General features: G+C 34.4%; 1 protein-coding gene across 8 annotated transcripts in view; it reads right to left on the bottom strand.

Moving 5' to 3' along the window:
- Nav3 (neuron navigator 3) overlaps window positions 1–25,887 on the bottom strand; it is a 747,442-nt gene that overhangs the window by 140,360 nt on the left and 581,195 nt on the right. For 7 of the 8 annotated variants that reach the window (XM_063255189.1, XM_063255188.1, XM_063255190.1 and 4 more), the window contains one exon: window positions 15,308–15,423. In XM_063255189.1, the coding sequence (XP_063111259.1) occupies window positions 15,308–15,423 (116 nt within the window). Of the gene's footprint in view, window positions 1–5,155; window positions 6,513–15,307; window positions 15,424–25,887 lie in introns of those variants that run through there. The other variant, XM_063255193.1, reaches the window with a different exon arrangement.

Here is a 25,887-nt window from a genome sequence, read left to right as displayed (position 1 = left end):
GCTCTATTTCCATGTTTTCTTTCAATACTTTGGTTCTTTTTCTTCTTCTTCTTCTTCTTCTTCTTCTTCTTCTTCTTCTTCTTCTTCTTCTTCTTCTTCTTCTTCTTCTTCTTCTTCTTCTCTCTCTTCTTCTTCTTCTTCTTCTTCTTCTTCTTCTTCTTCTTCTTCTTCTTCTTCTTCTCCTCCTCCTCCTCCTCCTCCTCCTCCTACTCCTCCTTCTCCTTCTTCTTCTTCTCCTTTTTTTAATTTGAAGACTAAGACTAAGTGAGGTGTTTCCTCATAGAGGCACTTAAGAGCTGTCTTGAGTCTTTTGTTTTGCTAGACTCATGGACCAAGATTTACAACATGGGATAGCTTTCTTTCAATTATTCTCTTTATAAAGGCAAGCAAAACATCCATACTGGTAACTAAGTTCAAGTAAAATCCTAGGCATCTATACTCAAATGGTTGTGTCTAATGGACATAAAACAAAACAACCCCGCTCTGACAGTGTGGTAAGTGCTGGGCTCACACCTAGCACTGGGAAGCAGAGGCGCCCTTATTGTTTTATGGCCATGCAATACTTCCCAGCTAGTGGTACAGGTAATATGAAGAACACAGAGAGAGAATAGAGGTGGGATGGTGCTTCTTCTATCTAATTTGAGCAAAGGGGAAATAGGATCTTAAAAATGGCGGAAAGAGAAGGGAGAAGAAAAGAAGAAAGGAGATAAGAAATGAAAGGAAAGGGAGCCAGAAAGGGGAGAGTGAGGGAAGAAAGAAGATGGGGTGGAGTGGTAGGAGAGAAAGAGAGGATATAATTAGAGCACAAGTTAAGGAGGGACAAAAAGAGTAAAGGGAAGAAGATGAGGCCACAAAAAATTGTAGACAAAGGAATGCAGGAGGAAGTTAGAAGGCATGCAAAATGGAAAAGGAAAATGGATTCAGGAAAATAACATGAATTAAATCACACTCTGAATATTGTCACACAGACAAGTCAAAAATGCATATCTATAATCTGATAATCTAGATAACTCTCCAACATCCCAATCTACTTCCTTATCATTCAAGCAATAATTAAAAAAATATATAATACATGTGACAAACATTCACAATCACAATTATATAGAGTTGGTGGGATTTCAGAGATTAGTGTTACCTGTCAGCCACAGAACTCATCTATGTATCAGGTGGGACATGGCACCTGCCTTTGCCCGAACCTTCAACACCGCAAAGGTTTGCATGTTGCTTTTCAATATTAGACAGAGATAAGGGTGAGAACATTTCTGGGGAAGGTGCCATCATTTGTCTTGGTTCAATTTCTATCCAGGAGCCTCAATGGCTTTGAAACCAACTGAACAAATTCCTACTGGCTTTACCGTGGTAGCCATTACAATACAATAAGACAACATCTAAATTCTGTGTTATCTTTTTCAGTGAAATATTACTATGAATATTCAGTATTTCTCATCCCAGATGTTTGCCAAAACAGCTGCCATTCTGCTGCCAAAATCTGTTATCTTTTATTTGTAAATTGCTTGAACAATTAGAATGTGCTTAATAATAGCACTATTATTTCAAGCTCAGGATACACTGAAAACTTCCTTAAAGTAACCATACATTTTTAAAAATGTAAAACTACATTCACATGGCATGCTTTTTCTATGCTAATTCAAGTCATGAAATCTCTAATTCCATAGACCAACATTCTTTCCAAACTCAGAACTACTAATAACACGTGAGATTCTAACTATATTTGTATATATTTGAGAAATGGCAAAAAAGAAGCTCTTTTCAACTTCCGTAATCTGGTAGATCCTTTGAGACAAAGAAAAGTTTCATAGGGAAAAATTTAAAGAGTGGGTAAAGAATATCATTACATTCAAAGAAAAGGCAGAGATACCAAATTGACCAATTCAGCTGAGTCAGCCATTTCTCAAATGCACCATCCCCTAACCCTGTATCCCTTCTTTCTGGTAGAAATTTTAAAATGAGACCAGGGTAGACATCCACCACCTGGAATAATATCAAAATTGATATTTGAATTGTTGTCAATACCTTTGTAACATTAATTTTAGGAACATTGTAGTTTTAGACATTCTATTCCACCAAATATTGTGTATACCTACTTCATTCCTATCTAAACTTCTTTTCTCCATTCCAACAGTCATTTTAGATGCTTAGATTCTGAATTCATTGCTTGTGTTTGTGGTTTCCCTGATCTCTCAAAGCCATGGCCTTTCTCTCTCCTTTGATTTTTCTCATCATGACATTCACTCATGACATTGTACCACTCATGCCAGTCAGACAAATAGACCTTCTCCCCTCCACACTTACTGAGCAAACCATAATCACTGTCTTATTCATGTCATGAAAGATAATAGCCAGAGCAAAATTTATTATGGTAAATGTTTTCAATGACCCAGGAAAGTCAAGATAAAAACTAAGTGCACTTACAAACCCCCTAAGGATTGACTGCACTGTCTGAAATGTCCTATAAATTGGCATTCAAATGATGTCCAGGGCTTCGGTGGTAGTGGAGTGAGGTACAAAAGGCCAGAGATGAAAGGACACATAATATTAGATGTTTACTAACTAAATACAAGCAGCCCCCATCAAAGAGATTTAATTAGTGTCAAATGTATTCTATCTCACTTGTATAATCTGAAAGGTGACTATTATTCCTGAAGGAGACTTCCAATGTATCCAGCACAATGGCAGCAGCTTCCACACATTTTCTGAAGTGGTCCATTCTGAAATCCACTTGAGTATTTATCATTGGTACAAACTGCTTTCTCATTGCTTACAAAGTCTTTTCTATGAGCAGATGCCAGAGTTACAGGCTTAATTTGGTATTCTACATTATTACTTAGTGCCAAATGGACCATTAAATTTGTGTGATCTGCCCTTACTTTAAGATTTAATTATACATAGCATAATTAAGATTGGCAGCACTGACATCTTTTAACAAAAATCAACCTATATATGAAGGAACCTGATTCACAGAAAAGTATATCCTCTACCCGATCCACATTACTTATGTTATTATTTAAAGTATATTTAAAGTATAGTTGTTTGACCTCTTTTGAGTTTCATCAATGGTCCAATAATTATTTAGATGAAAATTTTAAACTCTTCTACAAAATTCTGACATTGTGGGAAAAAGAGCAAAATATGGTCAATGACTTGACAATTACATTTTAAGTGTTCTCCGAAAGAATTATAGCACATTCTCTGGCCTGTCTAATTTAGTAGGATAGGCAAGAGTGAAAAGTTGAACTCATGGGACCCTGCCTAAAAACTTAGAAGAGACCATTTTGAGTAATATGCAGTACTCAGCAGGTGGCAGGAATTTTGAAATTGCTGTGTGTTGTGAGCTGGGATATATTCACCAACTTAATGTACTTTTATAAACAGAAATTCACTGAAATGATTAATTATGCTGAGATATGATTATTCATACCAGAGCTAATTTAATGCATTCTTATTTTACTTGTTTGTAGTTTTGAATACTGGTACAACTGGTGATGACAGGATCTTAAGGAAAGTAATATAAATGTAATAAACTGATTCTCTGTTCAAAACTCAAGGCATACAAACTTCTATTGAGAGGTTGTCTACCAACTATAATGATCCAAGTGATTTGTATATAAAAAGTCCTACTTCACCTACACACCTATCTAGATCATGCTATAATTTAACAGAGCAACCAATAAATAGTGCCAGAGTACTGTACTTTGTTGATATAGTTGAAAATACTTACATAAGGGCTACTTAGAACAAGATAATGCTATCATGTTAGAAGCAAAGATGAATATTGTCTTATTGTACAGTTGAAGAGATTCTAAAATAAATACAAAGAAAAAAAGAAAAGGATTCATAATATTAGAATTCTTGCCTTTGTACTGAATATAGTTTTTATGAGAAGCAGTTCATCCAACAAATCACATAATGGTGGAAAAGTAATTCTTCAGTGTCTAAGTACCTAGTGGATTCAGATTCAGGAACCAGTATTCTAACTGTAGAAATGCTTACACTTTCAAAGCTAAACTGACCAGAAAATTTTCCCCTATATTCCTCTGCAGTCTGCAAGCTTTTTTCTACTAAAGCTGGTTTACTGAAATAGTCCAGACAATCTTATATAGCATCTTATTTCAGGAGGGTTTACATAAAGGAATAAAAGGAAACCTGTATTTAGCAATAGATGCACAAATCAGGAACAAAGAGATCACTAGCCAGGTATAATTCTTTCAAGCTTAGGGGCCATTAAATGAGGTCCTTTGTGAAAACACACACTGGCAGAAAATATGATGTGCTCAATGGTTTAATATCAGAGATTCTTGAAAAAGGAAATGCATTGCCTAAATATAGTTCAGTACAGCACTGAAATTGGAAACATCAATTAAAATACATACATTTTAGATTAGGTAAGAAACAAAGTGGACATTTAAAGTTTAATCATAAAACTGAAGAGTCACTTGACATCTTATTAACTATATGTACTTCTGCAACTCATCACAAAGGCCTAGTCTATAAAGAATAAAAACAGTACACACTCAATCAGCATAGTTTAAGTAGTAATAAACTACACATGCAGAAGTAGTTTTGCAAAGCACCAAAAAAATATGTATGTAAAAAGCAGTGGCAGCCTCTGAATTTTCAAAAGTGTTGCTAGAATACAGGGAGTTTATCTCTGAAGTATGTAAAGAGGCTATCTATTCAGGTTACTTGGAGGCAGCTGAAGATCCTTGAATATAGAGAAAATTTATCCAGAAGGCCATTCATTCTTCATTCCAGATGTGAGGCAAGGTCACCTTCAAGGAAGCTGAGCAAACAGACTTCATTAATGACTAAACAACAAAAATATGCCTGGAGTTTTAGGAGGTTAACATTTATTTATGGAGATCTAGATTATCCTGGACACCAGGCCAGCAATGCCCAAGGCAGATGGCTGGTATTTACTTTCTCCAATTAGACTTTACAACTGGTGCTCACAGCTCAGCTTTACCAAGGGAATCATTTGAAGAAGCAAGGAATGTTTAAAATGGAGTTTAAAAAGGTCTATTTTTTAAAAGCATCAATCTGAAGAATGGAAGGCAGCTGACCCATACAAGTAAATTCATAGGAAATTATAAAACTTTAAATCCTACACACATTTTTAGCAGCAAACTGGACTCACCCAATAAGTCAGAGTAAAGTGCCTGCTCCAGGTCGCCCAGCATGGTAAGAATCACTTCCTCATCCAGATGAGCTGTCCCTTCCCTCAGGCAGCTCTCCCCTTCCTCCTCAGCCCAGCTCCTGCTGATGCTGCTTGGCTTGGAGGATGCATTTTCATCTTCGGACCTGCTGTCTTCATCACTGTCACCTTCCAAGCACCTTCTTGTGGACCAGTCCTCCAAATCCTCGCTGTAGGAATGACTGCCTCCTGCAGGCAGGAAGCTCCAGGATCCTGAGCTGCTGCTGTGGTACAGGGACTGCACAGACCGCGAGAGAAACCTGGACAGTGAGTGCCTCTCTGCATACTGGGCTTCTCGCTGACTGGCCTTTGCAGCATTTCCAAACCAGTTGGAGATGCGCACAGTGGGTCTCCTCTCCCCTTCGCCGCTGAGGGAGAGATTGGTGAGAGACTTCTGTTTCTGAAGGCAAGCTCCTTTCCTCTTTACTTCTTTACTTCGAAACACAGAGAGCTCAGCAGACCGCTGCATGGTTCTTCTAAGGCTTTCCTTCTTTCAACTCGATTTCATATTGTCTTCCTACACTCCAATTGCAAAGTGGCTCTTTTGCTTTTAATTAACACGTACACTGCCAACACAACCCTCAGTCTCAAACAGAGGATTCTGGAGATAGCTCTGGTTACTTGCTCACACTTGAGCTTGCCACAAGACTTCAGTGATCAGTAGTACTCACAAACATTTTGCTTAAATATATGTGAAGCAGAAAAAGAGTTCACCAAAGACTCTGCTCCAGCTGAAAAGTAGCCCAGGAAGCCAACTACGTTTGCCCATCTTCATCCAATCGCGTGTCTCAGCAGGGTGATGAGTCCACATTTCTCTCTATTGCTTCTGTGTTCCTAGATGCAAGGTAGTGAAGCACGAACGATGCCTCTTGCTTTTTTTCTTCCCTCCTGCCTCTCACCAGTCTTTAACTGATTTAGGTCTGCAACCCTTTACTCTAATGAGCTGACACGGTGCAGCAAGTACAGCTTCCGCATCAGAGCACAGTAAGAGCTGAAATTAAGCACCGAAGCCCAGCCCTGCACAAGCGTCTCGCGTTTTAGTATTCCACCTGCATTCTCAGATCTATGGCTCTTCCTTGCTGCTGCAGTGGAAGCTGCTGGCTGCCATGGCAGCAAACATCCTGCTAAATTAAAACAGAGGCACGGGAGCGGCTGTCCAGCCTTGAATGCCACAGGTTTCAGAGCCAAGCTTGAATGAGACGCTATACTACCAAGCCTCTGTGCATTTAAATGATTCTCAGCCACCCCGCCTCCGACACGGACACACACATACTCACATACACAACACCCACTGCTCGGTGCTGAGGATGACAGACTAATTCTCTATAGCTGCAGGCAGCTGAAGCAGGCAGAGCTGCCTTCTGAGTGTTGGGATTTATGCTGGAAAAGCACAAATCAAATTGAAGAATGTAAAGGACCTAAAAAATGGAGCATGACACCCTCTACTCACTGAGAGATAATGCTTTAAAGGGAAACACTTCACCGCATCTTTTAAAGGACCAAATCAAGTCTTTTATTTCTTTTAAGTTCTGAAGCTACTTAGTAAAACAATAGTGTGATAATAAAAATCAAAATTTCTTTTTTTTCCCCCCTCTGGAAAAATAACAGCAAAAATAGCTTGAGAGGTTTTTTCCCCTTCATATTTTGACTCAAAACATACAACTGAAAGTTTATGGTCAAGTGTACAGAATATAATGATGTGCTAGAAAACACAAAATGCACATCATTTCTTTTGACACTGAGCATTTTTCAAGACTATTCCTGAGCCAATCACAACATAATCAATTAGTGTTTAACATTTTAATAAAACAATAGAAAGCCTAAAAGATAAATTGCTTATATTTACCTTGTGCTGGTTGTGTACATTACAATACAGTCATGACATTCTGCTTTTTTGAAAACTTTTAAAAACAAATATATGGTATATTTGAAATCATGTGTACTATGACAGTAAAGGAAAAAAGAATGAAAGAAAAACTTTTCAGAATTTTCTCTTTACAAATAGCCCTTGCTAAAAGAGGAAAATTGAAAAATATATGCAAACATTTGATTGTCTTATTCAAAGAGATATATAAATCCTCATCATTTTCAGAGCTAGTACCATAAAATTAATTGTGATTTTTTCCACCTCCTATTTATATTCTCAACTAGGAGAAATGCCTAATTTGCTAACTATGTAAATTAGCATTACAGTATGCAATGCCTATATCTGTTCCTATAATAACTACTTATTCTGCAAAGCTAATTACGCCTTATCCTCCCCACCAAGGTCGATCATATTTAGACCTACTTTACATAAGTGTAAAAGAAAATTAGATGGAAAGAACACTACCATTTATGACAAACTTTTGCAATAAATAAATTGTTAATGCTGATTGCTAACTCATTACTTTTAAAACTTGTGTTTATACACTCTGAGCTCAAATAAAAAGAATGCAAGTGACAGATCATTGAATATGTTAATTATTCTTCTGAAACATATTTTTTAAAGAAATAATTTTAAAAGGTTAGAATGCCAGTCCTTCTGGTATTGTTGAACAGAAGATATTTTTCTTCATTTTGAATTAATGTGACTCTGAATTTTTAGGTTATGAAATCACAGTGAAATGTGTTTAACTTATAAAGCTTCAATTTGCTTGACATATATCACTCTAGTATACAGTGATGTCCCTAAAGCCTGCCAGACTCACAAAGAAGGGTGCTTATATGAGCATTAGGCTGAAATTAGTAGTTTTCAACAGGGGGTGATTTCCTCTTGAAGGGTCATTTGAAAATGCCTGGAAACATTTTTGTCCAGCATCACAACTGAGGTGGGCGGTGGGTCACAGGGATAGAGGCCAAGGGTGCTGTCAAACATCCTGTAATGACAAGTCTGAGCCACAAAATGATTAAGCAGTCTGTAGTGTCAACAGAGCTAAGGTTGAAAAATCCTGAGTTGCAATACCTTTCAAAATCAATGCTGAGTTTTTGCCAACATTAATGTCCACTTTGCACTGGTTGTAGCACTGTTTTAGGTATTCTGTATACTTAGGCCTGTGCTCAAAGAGCAATTCTAAGCTGAAACATGTTAATCTCATCAAACAAAAAAAGGAGAGATGAGTGATCCGAGCAATGGTTTCTAAAGGCTCTGCTCAGGAACGGCCTATGGCATTACTTGATTTATATTTAATTTATCAAATCAAATCACAAGGTCTTTCAACATTCAGTGGGATAGAATATGTTATCCTCTTGCCAGAGAGAATCCAGGAATAGACCAACTAAAGCAAAGAAACCAGTAAGGAAAAGTTTGTAAAGAAAAATATCTCTAATAACACTTCAAAAGAGGATGTTTGTTCTTTTGTTTGAAAATATTAACTTGTAATTTGTGTCATTTTGTCCTTCCAATTATATTAGTTCACAAGTTTATCCTAAATAATAATAGTAAGGGACCTATTTGCTGCTCCCTGGAGACATCCATCCCTATTGCATTGAGGTTACATTCATACATGCTTGTATTTATACTTATTTGGATTCACAATAAAAGTGTATATTACACAAAGTGAAGGAGGAAGCCTCAGTGTACAGGAATAAATATGCCCAGTCAATAGCAAAAGTGTGAATCATGCTAATTTTTTCAAAGCCTAAAATAATGCTTCTAAAATGTTCTGGAAAGGAATGATTTTCAGCTCTTTAGCAAACATAATTATAATGTGTCTATTTAAGTAAAAGATCTAAACTGATTTGAATTACCTGAGCTTGATCTTTTTATCTTTATAAATATTCAAGAAAAATTTAATTTTACTGATCATTTATGGAGGTTTTATAGGTCAGATGTTTCTCGTTATTTAAAAGAAAAACTAATAATTCAGAAAAACACGTGCAATCATAAGCTCCCCTTTTGGTTTTGACCTAAATACGTACTTCTACAAAGATTCCTTGAATGTGCAATATTGTTTTAATATTATTACTTTTAAAAATCACAGGTCAGCTTTATTGACACTGAGTCAATTTGACATCCATCAACATTTTTAGTTGAATGTAAATTCCATAAGAGGTTAAAAAGTGCATTTAACAAATGCTACACGTGGTGTTAGATATACTCATGCAAAAGAAAAGAAAAATGTGAACCTATGCAGAATAGAAAAGTTACAGAATTTCTTGAATGATATGAGTTGAATGAAAATTTGGGCTCATTTTGTACTAGCAGACCCTCTTGACACTTGAGGGAAAAAGATAGTCTCAGAGGACAAACTTTTTTTTTTTTTTTCAGTGAATGTGAGAATATAACTTAGACCAAAGCAATAAAATATACACCATAAATTCAGTCAGCCTGTAATATCAAGGTCATCACATGACTCTTAGAGGACAGGCTGGAAACAGTAAGCTTATTTATTCACTGTTATAAATTATATAATACATAGTAATTGACAGAACCACCATCATTAGACCAGCAACTGTCATGAAGTTTTCTCCAAAAAAAAACAGGATCAATGAAAGGAAATTAAAAGAATGTGCTTAAACATTTCAGAGAGAAATTCTTGAAGATTTATTAAGATCACCAAATAACAAAAGTCATATCACTAATTCCTAATGATTACCTTCATACCATAATTTAATTGTACGTTGGCTTTCACTACCACTGAGTGACAAGGTTTTTATAATTTCAAGTGAGTTATTGCACTGATGAAAATGTCAACAGCTAAGCTTCCCACTTAAATTAGTGAATCCCTCCAGCAAGTCAGCAATGCAGTATAAACAGTTTTCTCCTTAATGGTTTTGAATCTCTTTATATGTCATATATCTTGTGGGTCATGAAACAGATTTTTTTCACATTGTTTTAAACCAAAAGAAAGTATTTTTCCTGTGTAGTATGTGCACATTGCAGAGAAGTCAGGAAAGAGCAGTTTTAAACATGGCTTTTGCAGGCCTCAGTCTTTCCCCACCGTGACCTCAGATTTTTTCTCTGTTGTTTTAAGTTTTTCTTTCTGACTGTTTCAGTGAGGATGAAGGCAACTCCTGCATAAGTGCCAAACTTTCTTTTTCAATAGCTTCAGGCCTAATGGAGGAAAACAACATCTCTTTCATAATAGTCTTAGGAAAGATTCTGAGATTGAATTTCATTTGCTCTGATTGAAATAGGTTGGGTCATTCGTCCATTCTTGAAACTATGAAAGAAGCACTGCTTTGTTGGCTGAACTTAGACCAATTTTATTGGATCACATGGAAAAGAAAAATCCCCAAAGAAAATCAAGGCATTTTATCAAAAATGAGAGAATGGATGTTAGTCAGATAAAACTACATCAAGACTTCAAAATAAGCTTACTGTGCAGGTCGAGGTGATTAAGTGACAGATCACTAAATTTCTCCCAAACTCCTTCTGAATCACTGTGCATAATTTCATATATTTATATTTGCATTATCTTCAGACTTCTTTAAATTTATAGGCTTCAAAATGTATAAAAACTGGATTTTACCCTACAAAAACTAATATTATCTGTGAAATATATCAGAAATCACTTTACTTTAGAAGCAAGACATAATTATTTCCCATTGAGGCCTTGCACCAACCATGTGCATTAAGCATTCAACAGTTGCAGTAATGCTGAAACTTTGAGTCTAACTGATGAGCCACAAAGACCCCCGTGGGTTTAGGAAAAATGCCAAGTTTTACACAAGCAAACTAATGAAAATAATAAGGTAAATCGCATTTGTTCTCAATTCGTTTTCATGAAGTTATTTCTTACTAGATTTATTTGTAGATCAAGATTCTATAATGTATACATCTAGTGTTCCTTTGAGACCTGTTTCCTCTTTACAACTAACTTAGTTGCTCCCAAACATCCATTAATTCACTTACTTATGGTTTTATCTATTTGTTTCTTATTACTGCAGAGGAGAGAGCATCTCAGGTTTGTTTTCCCAGCTTTTGGAATGTCTGACATACATGCAAAGTGATGACTACTTAACAGATGGGAAGAACAACACTATAGCCCTCAAAAATCCTTTATTAAGACCATAAAGTCACTTCAGAGACAGGAAACAAAGGAAAAATTCAAACAAGTAACTAACAGCAGTCCAGAGGCCGGAATTCATTTTTGCACAATTCAGAACACTTGTCTTCTCACATTTACTCTCGTCTTTGAAGAAATATTCTGTGGGGCAGTCTGCACTGACACCAGGACTACACTCAAGGGCTCAGTTTGTCATTGTATTATTAGGTAGAATGCAGTAGCTAATGAAAGGAAGAAAAAGAAGGAGGGAAGTGAAAGGGATAGAGAGGAATTTAAGCTACGTTAATATAGGAAAGATCTCACGGGCTTTACACTTCTGAAAGGTTCATTCTTTTATGGATTTCTTCCATTACTATGCTCTTATTCACACTCTCACATTTTACATGTTTTTAAAAATTCCAACTAATTAGAAAGCATTTACTAAATGTTATACTGCCTCTCTTGAATGAATAAACCTTTTAATCCTCAGATTCTTTGATTATTCAGTGAAGCTATCATTAAAATCAGATTTTTAATTTCTACTTGTGCAAATTCCTTCTGATGAGTGTTATTCACCCTAAGTTCACCACGATTACTACTTTCTGAGTGCTTTCAAAGCCAAAGGTATCTTTTGTAAGTTTCCTGTTTATAGTACAACTTTCTTGGCACTTGAAAATTATTAGATTCCTCCTTCATAGTGCCTTCTATTTCTATGATATGCCAATTGCAATAAATTAATTTTTCACACATTTGTAGAGTAGTAACTATGTACCAATTTTTCACTTGAGATATATCAACTGGTAACACAGAAAAATATAGATGGGATGAAATAGCTAAAATCTGGATATATTTTGAAAATATAATTATTGGCTATCTTAGATTATTTAATATCTTAGTTCATATAGTGAGTTCAGAGTATCATTTTAATTTATTTCAGTTCTGAAATTTTCAGAGAAAATAGTAAACATTCTAATACTGAAAATGTCCCACAAAGCTGATCAATACATATACTATTTTCCTGAGTTCTGACAGCAAACAATACTCCAGGACCCAACAAGATACTCTATTAGATTAGAATACAGACCTAAGCAAGTAGAAAGATGGAATTATCATCCAATAAAATGGAAAAGATGAGGGCTGGGGATTTAGCTCAGCAGCATAAGCGCCTGCCTTGCAACAGGCAGTCATGAGTTCGATCCCCGGTACCGATTAAAAAAAAAAAAGACAAAATAAAACGGAAAAGATCAAAATGAAAACTTTATGGAAAGGCAGTTCCAAGGAAGGAGAGAACGCTATGAGAAAAGAACTAAGCTGTGTTATGCTTATGTATCTACTCGTCAGATTTAATCATTGTGTACTGTAAATCAGTAGTAATAAAAAGCTTTTTAAAAATTAATAATAATGACATTCAGTTTTGGGGGTAACAGGTTGGGAATATCTATGATGTACAGGTGCACAGGTTTTGTAAGTTGTTGGATATTTGATTCCAGGATTTAAGGACGACAATTAGAACAGAAACACCCATGGTCCATGGGTACAAGAATGAATAAGACCAAAAGCCATGATGCAGTATCAAATTACAAAGGGAACTTGGATAGATAGAGACGTTCAGGGGCAGAGATTTAGATGATTTTAATCACAAGAGGTAAAAAATACAGCAGTCATAAGAAGTAAAAAGAAAACTAAAAAGGAGCACATAATAAAATTTGAGAAAAACCAAGGGAATTTGGTACCATGAAAAATTGCATTCTAAAGGAGAAACTTTCTCAGAGGAGGGAAAATGATTGATGGATGATGAAACAAAACTAGAAATGAGACCCATGCTTGGTATTGGCCGTGTTGACATTATTATTAACTTTGAGAGTGATTTCATGGAAACATGGCACTTAAAGCTTGGAGGTTTAGGAGATAATGATGGAGGAACAAGACTGAGATGAAAGGCTATTTTTTGTTAGGGAGGGACATAAATGGATACATATCCGAAAATCCTTATTGTAACACATAAATATGTACAATTATTACTTGTAAGTTACAAATAATTTAAGAACACACATTTAATATTGTTGTATAAAGTTACCTTCAGGCTATATGAATAAGGTGTATATGAAACAAATAAATTTCATATTACACGTGGGTCCCATCCCACAATACTATGTATATGCAAATATTCCAAAACCCAAACATATGTGATATCTGACACTCTCTGGTCCCAAGCAGTTTAGATCAGAGATGCTTACCATGTCCTCAATTTATAACCTACAGACTACAAATAAATACCATCCCTCTTCCACTATCTCAAGTTTCCATGGAGAGACATTTGTCCTATGCTACTAGACATTAACTTTAAATGGATACCAGTAAGAATAACACCGTTGGGCGGGGGATTTAGCTCAAAGGCGTAAGCACCTGCCTTGCAAGCAGGCAGTCATGAGTCTGTAAAAATAAAAAATAAAAGATAATAAAAATAAAAAAAAATAATAACGCCATTAAATATGAATTATTGCAGCATTTATTTTCTGTTTTCTCTCCTCAAAACTATGATTTTATTCATAATTCATTACTAGTCCAAAATAATATTATTCCTTCTGTGGAATCCAGTAAGACTACATAAAAGTCTAGCTTATATTTCACTGTCACGCAGTCTATTAAAAACATCAATGTATTAAACAAAAATATGACAAATAATTAAATCTAGACAGAATAAGAAACTACACAAAAATTTTAATATGGGTTATTCATTCACCAGCTCTATTCAGTGACATACTAATTTCAGAAAACAATGTTTCTTTGTGAAATTCATAATTGCAGCTATTTATTCTCAGCTAGAGATTTGATCTCTGGTACTTTGTAGGCATATTGAAGACATTAATGAATAAAGAAATATGGGAATTGTGTGCCTCTTTTGTTATGTCAGGTTTATAAAATATGGTCACAATATAAATACTCAGCATCATTCTGGTCAGGGTACTTTGCAGAGCTAAGAAATAGTCACTTTTTCCAACTACTTAAAAAACAAAAAATAGAATCCTCATAGCTACATCTTACTAAAACAGCTTCCACTGCTTCCCTACATTGATTGTATTCTCCATTTGAAGTCTTTGATGCAGGGTGATCATTAATGTTAATTCAAAAAGTATTCTCAGGATGTTTTCTGTTATTGCCTATATGTACTGGAAGATACTGCAGTAAGGCCTATGTTTGCTATAGTTTGCTGTAGGACTGCCAAAATATGGATGTTCCTTAACTGTCCCAAATTGTGATATTGATTTTAATGATCTTCAGAGAAAAAATGATACTTTGAATTCTGAGGGTAGTAGAGTAATTATTAAAATTAATTAGTTTTTTTTTCCCCTTGTACTTACAGGAAGGGTAAGTGGGATTTATTAGAGTAACAAACACACTTCTACTTCCATGCATTCTTAGAAGCAGATAAAATCCTGAATTCACTCTTTAGGAATAGTATATTTAGACAAGAACTTACTTAGTTCTTCATTAATACAGATCTCTATATTACAGTTACACCAAAGATTTTCCATATAGGCCTGAGCTTATCTGAATTGTAGGAAAAATTTTGGGCTGATAGTGAAAAGGCTTGTTTAATATATTTAATAATCTGATAATTTAAATCTGAGGCATGTATTTTTATGTGTTTTTTTTACATATATATAATGAATATTTTCCTAGATTTCTTCCAAGCATACATTTGGAGCCACCATGCAAAAATGTTCTAAATGGTACCCAACTGAAGACAGAGCAGACCTGAATTAGTCACAAAAATTAATATCAGCACTTGATTTTTAGTATTTTTTGACTCTCCAAATAATACCCAAGAGTTGCTTTACTGACAACAATACGTTTCTCCAGGTTTTCTTGACTGTATTTGACTTGACTAAAGGCAAAATAACTTACAGACTCCACTTCTGGAAATACTACCATTTTTTTTTTTATTCTTAGACTAAAAGAAATCTTTCTGAACAAAATAGTCACATACCTAAGAATCTCTGCAGCAAGAGAAGCACAAAGTATAATTTTGCAAAAACTACATCCTAAGTGTATTTAATAAAAAGATGTACAGGAGATTACAAAACTTCTGACATTAGATCTATCCATGAACTAGATGGCTTACCAGATATCTCCTCCAGGCACTGCTTAGCCGTCTTATTATATGAGGAGTCTGTCTTTGTAGGACTGGTACAGGAGTCCACAGATGGTAAAGAGGGCCCTTCATTTTCTGAATGTGCTCTGAAATTAGCCAAGAAGACAGAATGAATGGCAGTTGTCATCATCAGCGACTCATCAAAGAGCAAGTTCTCCAGCATCAGAAAAAATCAATTTATTACAAACTTTCCATCAAGGTAGGTTTTTTTTTTTTTTTTTTTTTTTAATGGCTGAATGTTCCAGGCTTGTCAGTCTATGGGGGAATTTTGGTACGTTTTAAATACATAACTCAAGTATAAGATATCAAATCAAATATTGTAGACTTTCCTAGATTTAAAAGTTTATAATTACTAATAATTTAATTTTTTTGAATAAAAGATTTGAAACAGTTAACTTTTGGGCCAATTTAGTAAAATATGGGCAGATTTTGTTTTCTAAGAATAATAAAAACACAGTGCCAGGGATTTAGCTCAGTGGTACAAGCGCTTTCCTGGTAAGTGCAAGGTCATGAGTTTGATCACTGGTACCAAAAAAACAAAACAACACACACACACACACACACACACACAAAACAAAACAAAACAACACTGAAAATACACTTTGTATTTGTGCTGCCAGAGCAAGCATAGTAAATATACTTTGAAGTCTTTTTTTCATGAAAATTCTACAAAATATATTCAAAGTATAAGTACAAATAATTTGTGGTTATAAAATTATGACTTTTATCAAATATTTAAATAATGTTAGTCAATCAGAAACAAATCATTCTTAGATCTACTTTTTATATTATGTTCTATATTTGGTGCACGTACATGGTATGTATTTGTGTGTGTGTGTGTGTGTGTGTGTGTGTGTATGATCAACAAAAATGGTCAAATAAATTAAATGAAAAGAACTCCACAGAGGGACTGAACACTTGATATTCTAATCTTATTTCAGACAGATTCTTTCCTTTATTACTCAGATAAAGGTTTTAAGAATCTCTTTTTTTTTTTTTTTTTTTTTTTTTTTTTGTCTTTTTCCTTTTATCGGTACCGGGGATTGAACTCACGACTGCCTGCTTGCAAGGCAGGCACTTATGCCACTGAGCTAAATCCTCAGCCCCAAGAATCTCTTCTTAATATAGCTTCAAAATATACATATATATGATTTAAACCATTGTATCTTTGAAAAATTGTCAGCCTGAACTACTAAGACACTGAAGAGGGCGAGCCAAGTTTGCTCACTCTGCTCTCTGTAGCTTCCTTATTTGCCTTGTCAGATTTCCATTTTTAATACTGGAGCACGGCAAATAACCTCTACACATTTATTGCCTTAGTGCCATTTATTAAAATATTTACATATGAAAGGGAGAAATCAGTAAAATCACTAAAGAATGAATTGCTTTTATTCTGAGTCCTAACTTTGAGAAAAATAAAGTGCAATTGTTGATATCAGAAGTCAATGATATTCAACTGACAGATGTAGAGACTCTAAAATGCTCATTTAAGATGGTAGGGATCATAGAACACTACATGCTATCTATCTATCTATCTATCTATCTATCTATCTATCTATGCATGTATATGTGTATCTATATATATATATATAAATATGTGTGTATATATACATATGAAATAATATATTAAAAAAGAGAATTCCTTATCAAAGTTATGTGCTTGCTCTCAATAATTTCCAACAGACTATTCTTATTTTAACTAAAAACTAAGTTATAAGAAGCAAGAGCAAAATTAAGATGGAAGTTACACTATGCAAGCAATAAGACTTATCACTAAGGTCAGCAGTCGTCAGTGTTGCCAAAGTCAAGATACTTTCAGCCTTTATTTTAGATCTGGCCAACATTTCAAACAGCAGACCAACTCAAGAAGCTCTCCTAATTTGGCTTCACTGACCAAATTCTCCATTTTTCTCTCTCAATTCTACATTTTCTTCTTCTATTTCCCCCTCTATATCATTCAATGCTGGGGTTCTGGGGAGGTAATGAAGGGTTACAAGTACAAAACCTCTAGTTATTCAAGGACATATTCTAAACTTCCAATTTTCATTTGATAGGCTCTGTACAGATTTTATCATACTGCATTTTTTCCTGTTCACACAAAAATTTCAAAAGCATAATTTTAAAGCAACACTTTTCTCTAAATTCCACCCATGGAATTGACATCTCTTTTTCATGATCACCAAAATGCCCAAAGCCATTACGTACAGAACTAAATTCACAATGTTTTTTCCTTAAACAGTTGGTTCTCATTCAAAGATCCCGCGAGAGCACACGTTCTGGAGACCAGAAGCATTGCACAGTCTGGTCTCTACACCAGCACCATCTTGCACAAATCTCCCTGTATTCTGACCACGGTGGCCACAAGTGTCTTTCCCAATTGCTATAGCAGCATTTATCATCTGATAATTTCTTTCACCTCAGTTCATCTATGTTCATTCTTTTCCAGTTGAGTGTCAGCTGAAATGATTGTTTCTTTAAAACTCCTTCCTAATTTCACTGATCAGAGGACGTCTCCTAATGTAAGTGCTCACTGCTTCCTGTGCCTAGCTTTACAGCACTTCATAGACATGTAATATGAAATTAATGTAAGTATTGATTAATATTTATCTGCCAAATTAGATTACATTCTCTACGATAATCTCCCCAGTCTTCCTGATATATAGTTCAATGCCTATCACCTAGTTTGTACTTAAATATTTGAAAAATAATTAAATATATAAGTAATTATATTCCACATAAATATATAATTTTATATCAATAACCAATAATGAGGATGAAACAGCATTATTTGTATGAAGAAAATTTGAGTAAAGCTGAGTGCACAGAGTTTGAATGTAAAACTTGAGCATATCACTAATTATTGACTGATATAACACTGTGTTCATCAGGAAAAAAGAGGAAAAGATTCACCTTGAACAACAGATATGAATTCAATTTTTTTTATTACTAAAAGTTTGGAAAATATCTTGAGGCATAAGGAGTTCAAATCAGTATTAAAACAAGCAACATACCCAGCTCTAGGTGCAATCTATATTTTTCTTCTCTGTTCCCTGGCTTCTCCCATATTTCTGCCCTCCCCAAATATTTCTGAAGTCCACTATGGTTTAATCTTCCACTGGGTTTATTTGGGTGGGGAGCTACTATAATTTCCTGACCTTTTTTCGTATTTATGAAATTAAGATTTAAAATATCCTCTGCATTTCCTAAGGATGTTTATCACTTGTTGAAGAAATTTAAATGGAGAGTATGCTCTGAGACTAGGGTCCCCAAGGAAAACTGCCTGGCTGCCTTCCAAGAAATGTCACAGTGGCACGATGCCTTGGTGAGCTGGCTGTGAGCCAGGACTGGTCTGTCGTCCTGAAGATTCCACATTCACAGATTCAGCTCTCAGAAGCTGAGTCACATGAAGTAGTTCATTGAGAATGCTAATTGTTTCCTGTTAGACCAAGACCGGCAGCTGCCCTAAGAGCCAGACTACTTGTGGCCATGTTACTTGTAAGATGCACAGTATTTTGTCTGTACAGAGCAAAACATATTCAGATTTTGTTTTGGGAATAGAGATTTTACTTTATTCAAAACCTCTTAAAAAGCATTCCTCAGGAGCTGACTTGTGGATATCTTCCTTAATATTTAAAAATTATTACTTGATTCCATTTGTTATGTCCCCACTTCTCACATTAGAAGGACTTTTTTCTAAAATATTGTCACTTTTCTGACAGCTCAATAGTGACTTGGAGGCTTTTATTTTATTTTTCTGGTTGATTTACTCTATTTGGCTTACTCACTTTAAGTCACAAGCTAATCTTATTTGTATTCAACATCTTTGGTATATTTCCCAAGGTGTTCACTTGTGTGTATGGAAACAACTGACCACTGGAAAGAACAGAGATGTTAAACTTGAGATAATTCTAAAAGGAACTCAGAAATCATTTTTGGCTTATTTGTATGTATGGAGAAGTAGATATTTCTATATAAAGTAGGAGTTGCCCATTTCTCTAATATTTTTGATACCTGTTTTCATAAAGTGAAGTTAAATTTTAAACGATCTACAGAAGGACAATCAATGCTGTTACGTTTATACAAATGATGAAAGTTGTATAACTAAATCTCTGGAGGACTGTAAACTGCCCTCTGTTTTTATAACTAGTTCATGCAAAATGAATAAAATATATTTATGGTTATTTATGAAAGAATTGATTAAAAATCTAAAAACAGCATGTATATTTTGACAGAATAAACACCTCAGTTCTCTCTCACAAACTGATACTTCATACTGTCCAAAAGCAAGAATTAATGTCATAATATTCCTTCAAAATATTTAGCAGACACAGCTCTGAGTAGACTAGCTCAAAGTGGCTATTGTGCTAAAAATGTTTATTAAAACTATAAGGTATAACATTGCAAAACATTATTTAACTTATTTTGAGTTCTAATGAGACAATATGTAAAATGACATTATCAATTGGTCTTCACTAAAAATTTATTCAATTTACACTTGAATGAACTTGAGAATAAATCTTAGGTACTCTCATACTTAAAATTTCTAATCTCATAAATCTGGGTCTATGTATTCATATTTTGAAATATAAAACTAATGGTGGAGATGTGTATGACTGTACTTGCATGCATATTTTAAAGTTTTGCTGACTCAGAGCAGTCAGGCTGTGGTTTTAAATATTACTCTCCAAAGAAAGAAATCAGTTTCTGAAGGAAAACATCAATGTGTACTGGAAATCAAGAACACTTTAAGTCAGAAAGAGAGGAACTTTCCAAGAGTTGTCTAGTTTGCTAAATGGACACACCTGCCAGCATGAATAGCTCCTATGAGCTCAACTGAAGTGTTTTAAACATAAAATGGGTTATGGCAGCAATGAACCATAATCCACAGCGTGCGATAGGAAGTCCTTAAAATTTAGAGGGTTATCTAAACAATGGAGAGAAGAGAAATCAATCAAAGTAGAATGCAGAGGATTAAATGCAGAAAGAATAATGAAATTATAACAATGATTTATCTATTGCAATAAATGATTAATCCAGGTGAGGACTCTCAGTGGATGCTATAATTTAGAGGGGAATATAGAGTGAGGAACACAACTTTTACACATAGATTCACAAAACACTCCTAATAAAGTCTATTACATACAGGAGTGGATAATTTTAATGTAGAAAATTATAAAATATATTAATTAGAAAATATTGATAATCATATAATGTAAAGAACATAGCATCATTTCTGTGACCTTTTCTAGCAGTGTCTGTATTTCACATTCAAAATATTGCTGTGTGAGGGAATTTAAACTGCTCCCTGAAGCATGGAAATATATCAAGCTAAGCAAGACAAGCTTGTAAGGCAAGAAGGTTCAAATGAGAAAGAAACAAATGAGGGGGGAGGGGAAAGGAAAGAAGGGACAAGAACAAAAAAGAATAGAAGCAAAAAATTGAAACAAAGACTTGTAAATAAGGAAGAGAGGAGGCTTTGAAAGGAGGAGAGGGGAATGGAAAGAAAAAAGAGTCAATATATATATCATGTGCAATACAGATTCCCTATGATGAGTGTTATCGTTATGTATACCTGAAATGCATCAATAAAATAAAAATTTTTAAAAGGAATAATACAAAAAGCTTTAGTTTGTGCTGATGATCAGTGATGCCCAGTTCATATAAAACCATATTTGCAGAATAATCTGAAATAGTAGCCGCAGAGCTTTATGAAGCTTTATCGGAATGATGGTTATTTGTGCCACACTGCAATGTTTGTAAACTTACAGTTGCTACTCAATTACTGGTTTTACAAGCCAAATTTCATAACTTGTCAGTAAACATTTTCAAAACTAATGCTTGCATTCTTTGCCTTTTTGGACACACTGTATTCACAGTTAAGTTTTCAGTGTCAGTTCATAGGGGAATCTAAGCATTCAGAAAAAAAAATTGTTTTAATCCTAATCTCTTGAGGATCCATGATGCTGCTGCAAAAGACCCACCATCATTTATCAAAAGAAAGAAAACTCCTAAATTTCTTGACCTAGTTTACAAATCAAGTATGTTTAGAGAGTTTCAGCTTATATTTAATTAATGGATTTGCAATTATAGTGATTTTCTCCTCCATAATAGTGTTCTTCCTCATCTAAGAGATGGGCATTTTTTCATTTAAGAGAATTGCTAAGCCTCATTCCATTCTATTTGCTTCTAGTTGTTTACTTTATGCCCAACATGATGTTTCACTGGCACTTAGTACAAATGGTTAGAAAACAAGATGCAGACTTTACAGTAGCAAGTTATGGATCTGGCTGGCATTTATATGATATTGTATTGGAGAGTACCAAAAACACAGATTCATGCAAAAACATAAAGATCTCTCTTTTGAGTTAAGCAAATATTTTACTGTTTTCTTCCTATATCTTTGCAAGTAGAGGAGATATAAAAGTCACATAATAAATACAAAAGTAACTGCAGAAATATGACAAGTGGAAATGACATGTACATTTTGAAAATCTGAAGTAGATAAAGTAAATTTTTTGAACACTGTGCAAAGTAAACAGGATTGAAGAATAAAACATAAAAGAGGCAACAGCAAACAAAGAATTGGAAAACTCTGATGTTGATCTTAATCATTATTTACTTTTCATAATTGGGAATTCTCAAACAGTTCTTAGAAATATCTGAAAAGTCTGTAAATTCCTCCTTCATCTAAACCCTTAACCTGGTTCATCCTGATTCTGTCCCAGAAACATTTCATTGTATCTTCTGAAAACATACTTTCCAAATCATGCTTCACACACACAAGGGCTCAGACACATGCATACACACCCCAAAATGCACAAAAACATACATAGTCCAAGTTCCTGACATTCAAGAATTTCTATCACAATCAGCTCCATTTAGTCTTCTTTTTCCAGAAAACCTGACCTGACAAAGTATACTTATTGATCTTTTACACAGTTTACATGGTCCCCACAGTTCTGTACTTTTGTCTTGTACTCTGATGTTTGCATGTCCAAATTCTACTTAGCTTTCTGGGTCCAGATCAAGTGTCAGTTTCCCTGATTGCAAAAGTGAGCACCGCTTTTTTTTTTTTTTTTTTTTTTTGAAATGATGATGTTGCAAATCTCCTGGGAGTTTTAGACTTCCTGCTGTATTTCACAGTCTACTTTGATCCTACCTCTTCTGTGTTACATTGTAGACAATGCAAGGAAAAAGACAGCTAGCTCTGTGATGTTTCCTTTTGTGCTTAAGGCCTTTCATGTGTCATTACTGAATGAAGAAAAAAATCGTGAATGAATGTACTGATCATAAGGTGTGGTTTAAACCTTTAGACAGTTTAAGACTGCTTATATTTCAATTCAATCTTTACATTTAAGACACCTTGGGAGTTATTTCTTTTCTATTGTACTGTACATTTTGGTCAGTTTTCCCACTCTTCTACCCAATATGACTGTGTTCTGTTTTAACATTTTTTAAAATCAGGTGTGTATACATTTTTGCCTATGTGATTGTGCTAACAGGGGAAAAGTCTTGTTTTGGTGATCTTATATGTTTACAAAGAAGGTAGGTAGGGGTAGATTGAATGTGAAATCACATCAACCAACATGTACATGATAAAAGAACAGATGGTATTTAACTCTAAAAGGATGATAAATTATAACACTAGCAGAGGTATGGGATGCTTCATTGGACTAGATAGTTGAAGATAGCTTCTATAAAGAAACAGCAGAGATCTAAGGACAAGTCATAGACATTTGGTGGAGACTCTTCATAAGCAGAAAAAAAAACCTCTATGACAACAGAGCAAGGGAAGGTGGTTTGAACAATACCATTATGGCTGAGATACAGTGCAGTAGGGGAAGAGGAGGCTGAATGTAATTTGAAGATTAGATAGATTACATGGGACCTTCTAGGGCATAGTGAGTTTTTGAGTTTTACCCTTTAAGTGTAGGTGTCATCTAACAGATGGTTTTACAATCTGAAGAAAATACAACTTCTGCTTAACTTACAGTGGATTAAGTCCTGACAGTTCCATAGTCAGGTGAAAACAGAAGTCAAAAATGAATTTAATAATACTTACTGAGCATCATAATTAGTCAGCACAGCACTCTATAGAGTATTGCATACTGACCCTCAAAGTTGTGGTGGCTGATTGAAAGCTTTGGCTTGCTGCCGTAGCTGCCCAGGTTAAGAGAATATCCTAGTACATGTTTCTAGCCCAAGAAATGATCAAAAGTCAAAGTACAGTTTCTACTAAATGGGTACCTTTCATACACTGTTATAACTAAAAAAAAAATGTAGGTCAAACCATTATGCCAGGGGTCATCTATATATGATTTATCCATTTAGAAGATCCGAGTGCCCTAAATGTGAAGAATGTTACTATAAAGGGACAGAAAGTGAAAAATGGGAGGCTGGCCAGAAACCCGGTGAGAACTGGTGATACGCTGGTGGATTGCACCAGAAAAGGAGGATGGAAAAAGACAGAAATGTCAGTTTGAGGACATATTTTGATAAATGACTTAGTAGGCCCAGCTGAAAATTGGATATGTAAGGAGAAGATAATTGAAAAATGACAACATATGATTTTTCCCAAATTTTCCTGTTTAGATTTCCATTCCCATGGTTATGACTCCTAACCTGTACTGATAGTGGTAGTTTCAGCTGAAGTATTGCATGCCACTTTGTAATTTATCTATTGCTTTCACCATGCCTAGATTACAGAATTGCACAATATTAAATTTTAATGATGGCAAGACATTATCCCTTCTACCTGAAAACCCAAACTCAAATTTTAAGTCTCAACTCTTATTTTAACTTCTCTGTGAGCCATTAATTGGCTGCTCTCTTAAATTACATTATTATTATTATTTTGTTTTTTGAGACCCTATTCTAGTTTCAAATAATTCTAAAACTGAGAGCTTCTTATATTGAATTTACAATCCCGTGTTAAATTCTCAACCTTGATCTTAATTATTTCTGCTCATTAAAATGAATGACAATAAATTCAAAATTATTATTATCACTTTGGAGAAATAACTTAGTTGTAATAATTTTATGTAAGTTATCTTACAGTGGGTTAAAGGTATAAAATCCATTAGCTGCCAGAACCCAACATTAAATTTAGAGGACTGTGAACATTCACCAGCAGCCATAAATCTTCCCATTATATCAAGGGTGTTTAATACTCTTTAAATATTGCATATATGTATGCTTATACAAAGAAACTCATATACATGTATTTTAAAATTTTACATTAATAGAAATTAAACATTTCCTATTATACATGAGCTGTGATTCAGAATTGCATAAACCTGCATTGATATTTTCATAGCCAGAATTTTCCCAATAAAAATTTCTCCTATTTCTATACACATTGAAAGTACATAAGTAAAGAAAAGTACATTATAGGGCGATTGAAAAGAAAAATTAGGAGCTAGTCAGATTTGGGTAGAGGTACTGCAAACTTAAGAGATTATTACTACTCCAATTTAAGACTGCTGCTTCTGCAGGGTACTGTGGCACACGCCTGTAATCCTAGCTCTTAGGGAGCAAAGGCAAAAGGATCTAAAGTTTGAGTCCAGACTGGAAAAATTAGGCAGATACTTTCTCAAAGTAAAATATAAAAAAGAGCTAGAGAATTAGCTCAGTAAAGAGGTGTGGGTTATACCCCTAGCACTGAAAAACAAAACAAAACCAAAAACCCAAAATAAAACAAAACACACCAAAAATTTTTTGTTCATCTTCTGGAAAACTGGTATAGCAACTAACTTTCTTACACTCAACACTTCCAAGTTGTTACTTCCTCTTTTTAATAGTTAAAAGTTAATCTCTAGTGTCAAATAGATATTTAATGAAATTTTACTCAGCCATAAAAGAGAAAGCAATCTTTTTGTTTGAGACATGTGTGCCCCTGGAAAACATTATATTAAATGAAACTAGCCAGATACAGAAAGATAAATATCTCATGATCTCATATATATGGGGGATATAAAAAAATTGATCTCACAGAATTAGAATGATAAGTTACCAGGAGGCTAGAATGGTTTGGTGGCAGGGGCTAGAAATTAGGTGATCAAAAAGTACAAAAATTCAGTTTGATAGGAGGAATAAGTTTAAGGAACCTATTAAACATCAAAATGACTACATGATTATAGCTAATAGAGATTTTATTCTTGAAAAATACTTAAGAGACTGGATTACAGAATTCTCACCAAAAAATGATAAGTATGTGAGGTAATGCATATGCTAATTAGGGTATTCAGTCATCTATAATTTATATATTTCACAATTTCATGAGGTAATGGATGAATATAATTTTATCTGTCAGTTAAAATTAAATTTGAAAATAAGTAATGATTAAAGAGCTCCATCTTTCATGTTGCATAAGTAGAAATATAGAACTTATCTGAGATTCTAGTGTGAAAAAAATTTGACAACTAAAAAGTTATATTTTGAAATGGAAACCATTTGAAATTGAATTTGTCAAATTGGCAGATATTTATTAGCAATTACCTATGAAATTAATTTGTGATTCTTTTGAAATGACTGATGTTCACATAATTAGA

The sequence above is a fragment of the Cavia porcellus genome, unplaced genomic scaffold (genome assembly GCF_034190915.1).
Source record: "Cavia porcellus strain 051 isolate PalLab524CR breed Dunkin Hartley unplaced genomic scaffold, mCavPor4.1 scaffold_8, whole genome shotgun sequence".
Classification (NCBI taxonomy): Eukaryota; Metazoa; Chordata; class Mammalia; order Rodentia; family Caviidae; genus Cavia; species Cavia porcellus.
This window is presented reverse-complemented; position numbering and strand designations above follow the sequence as displayed.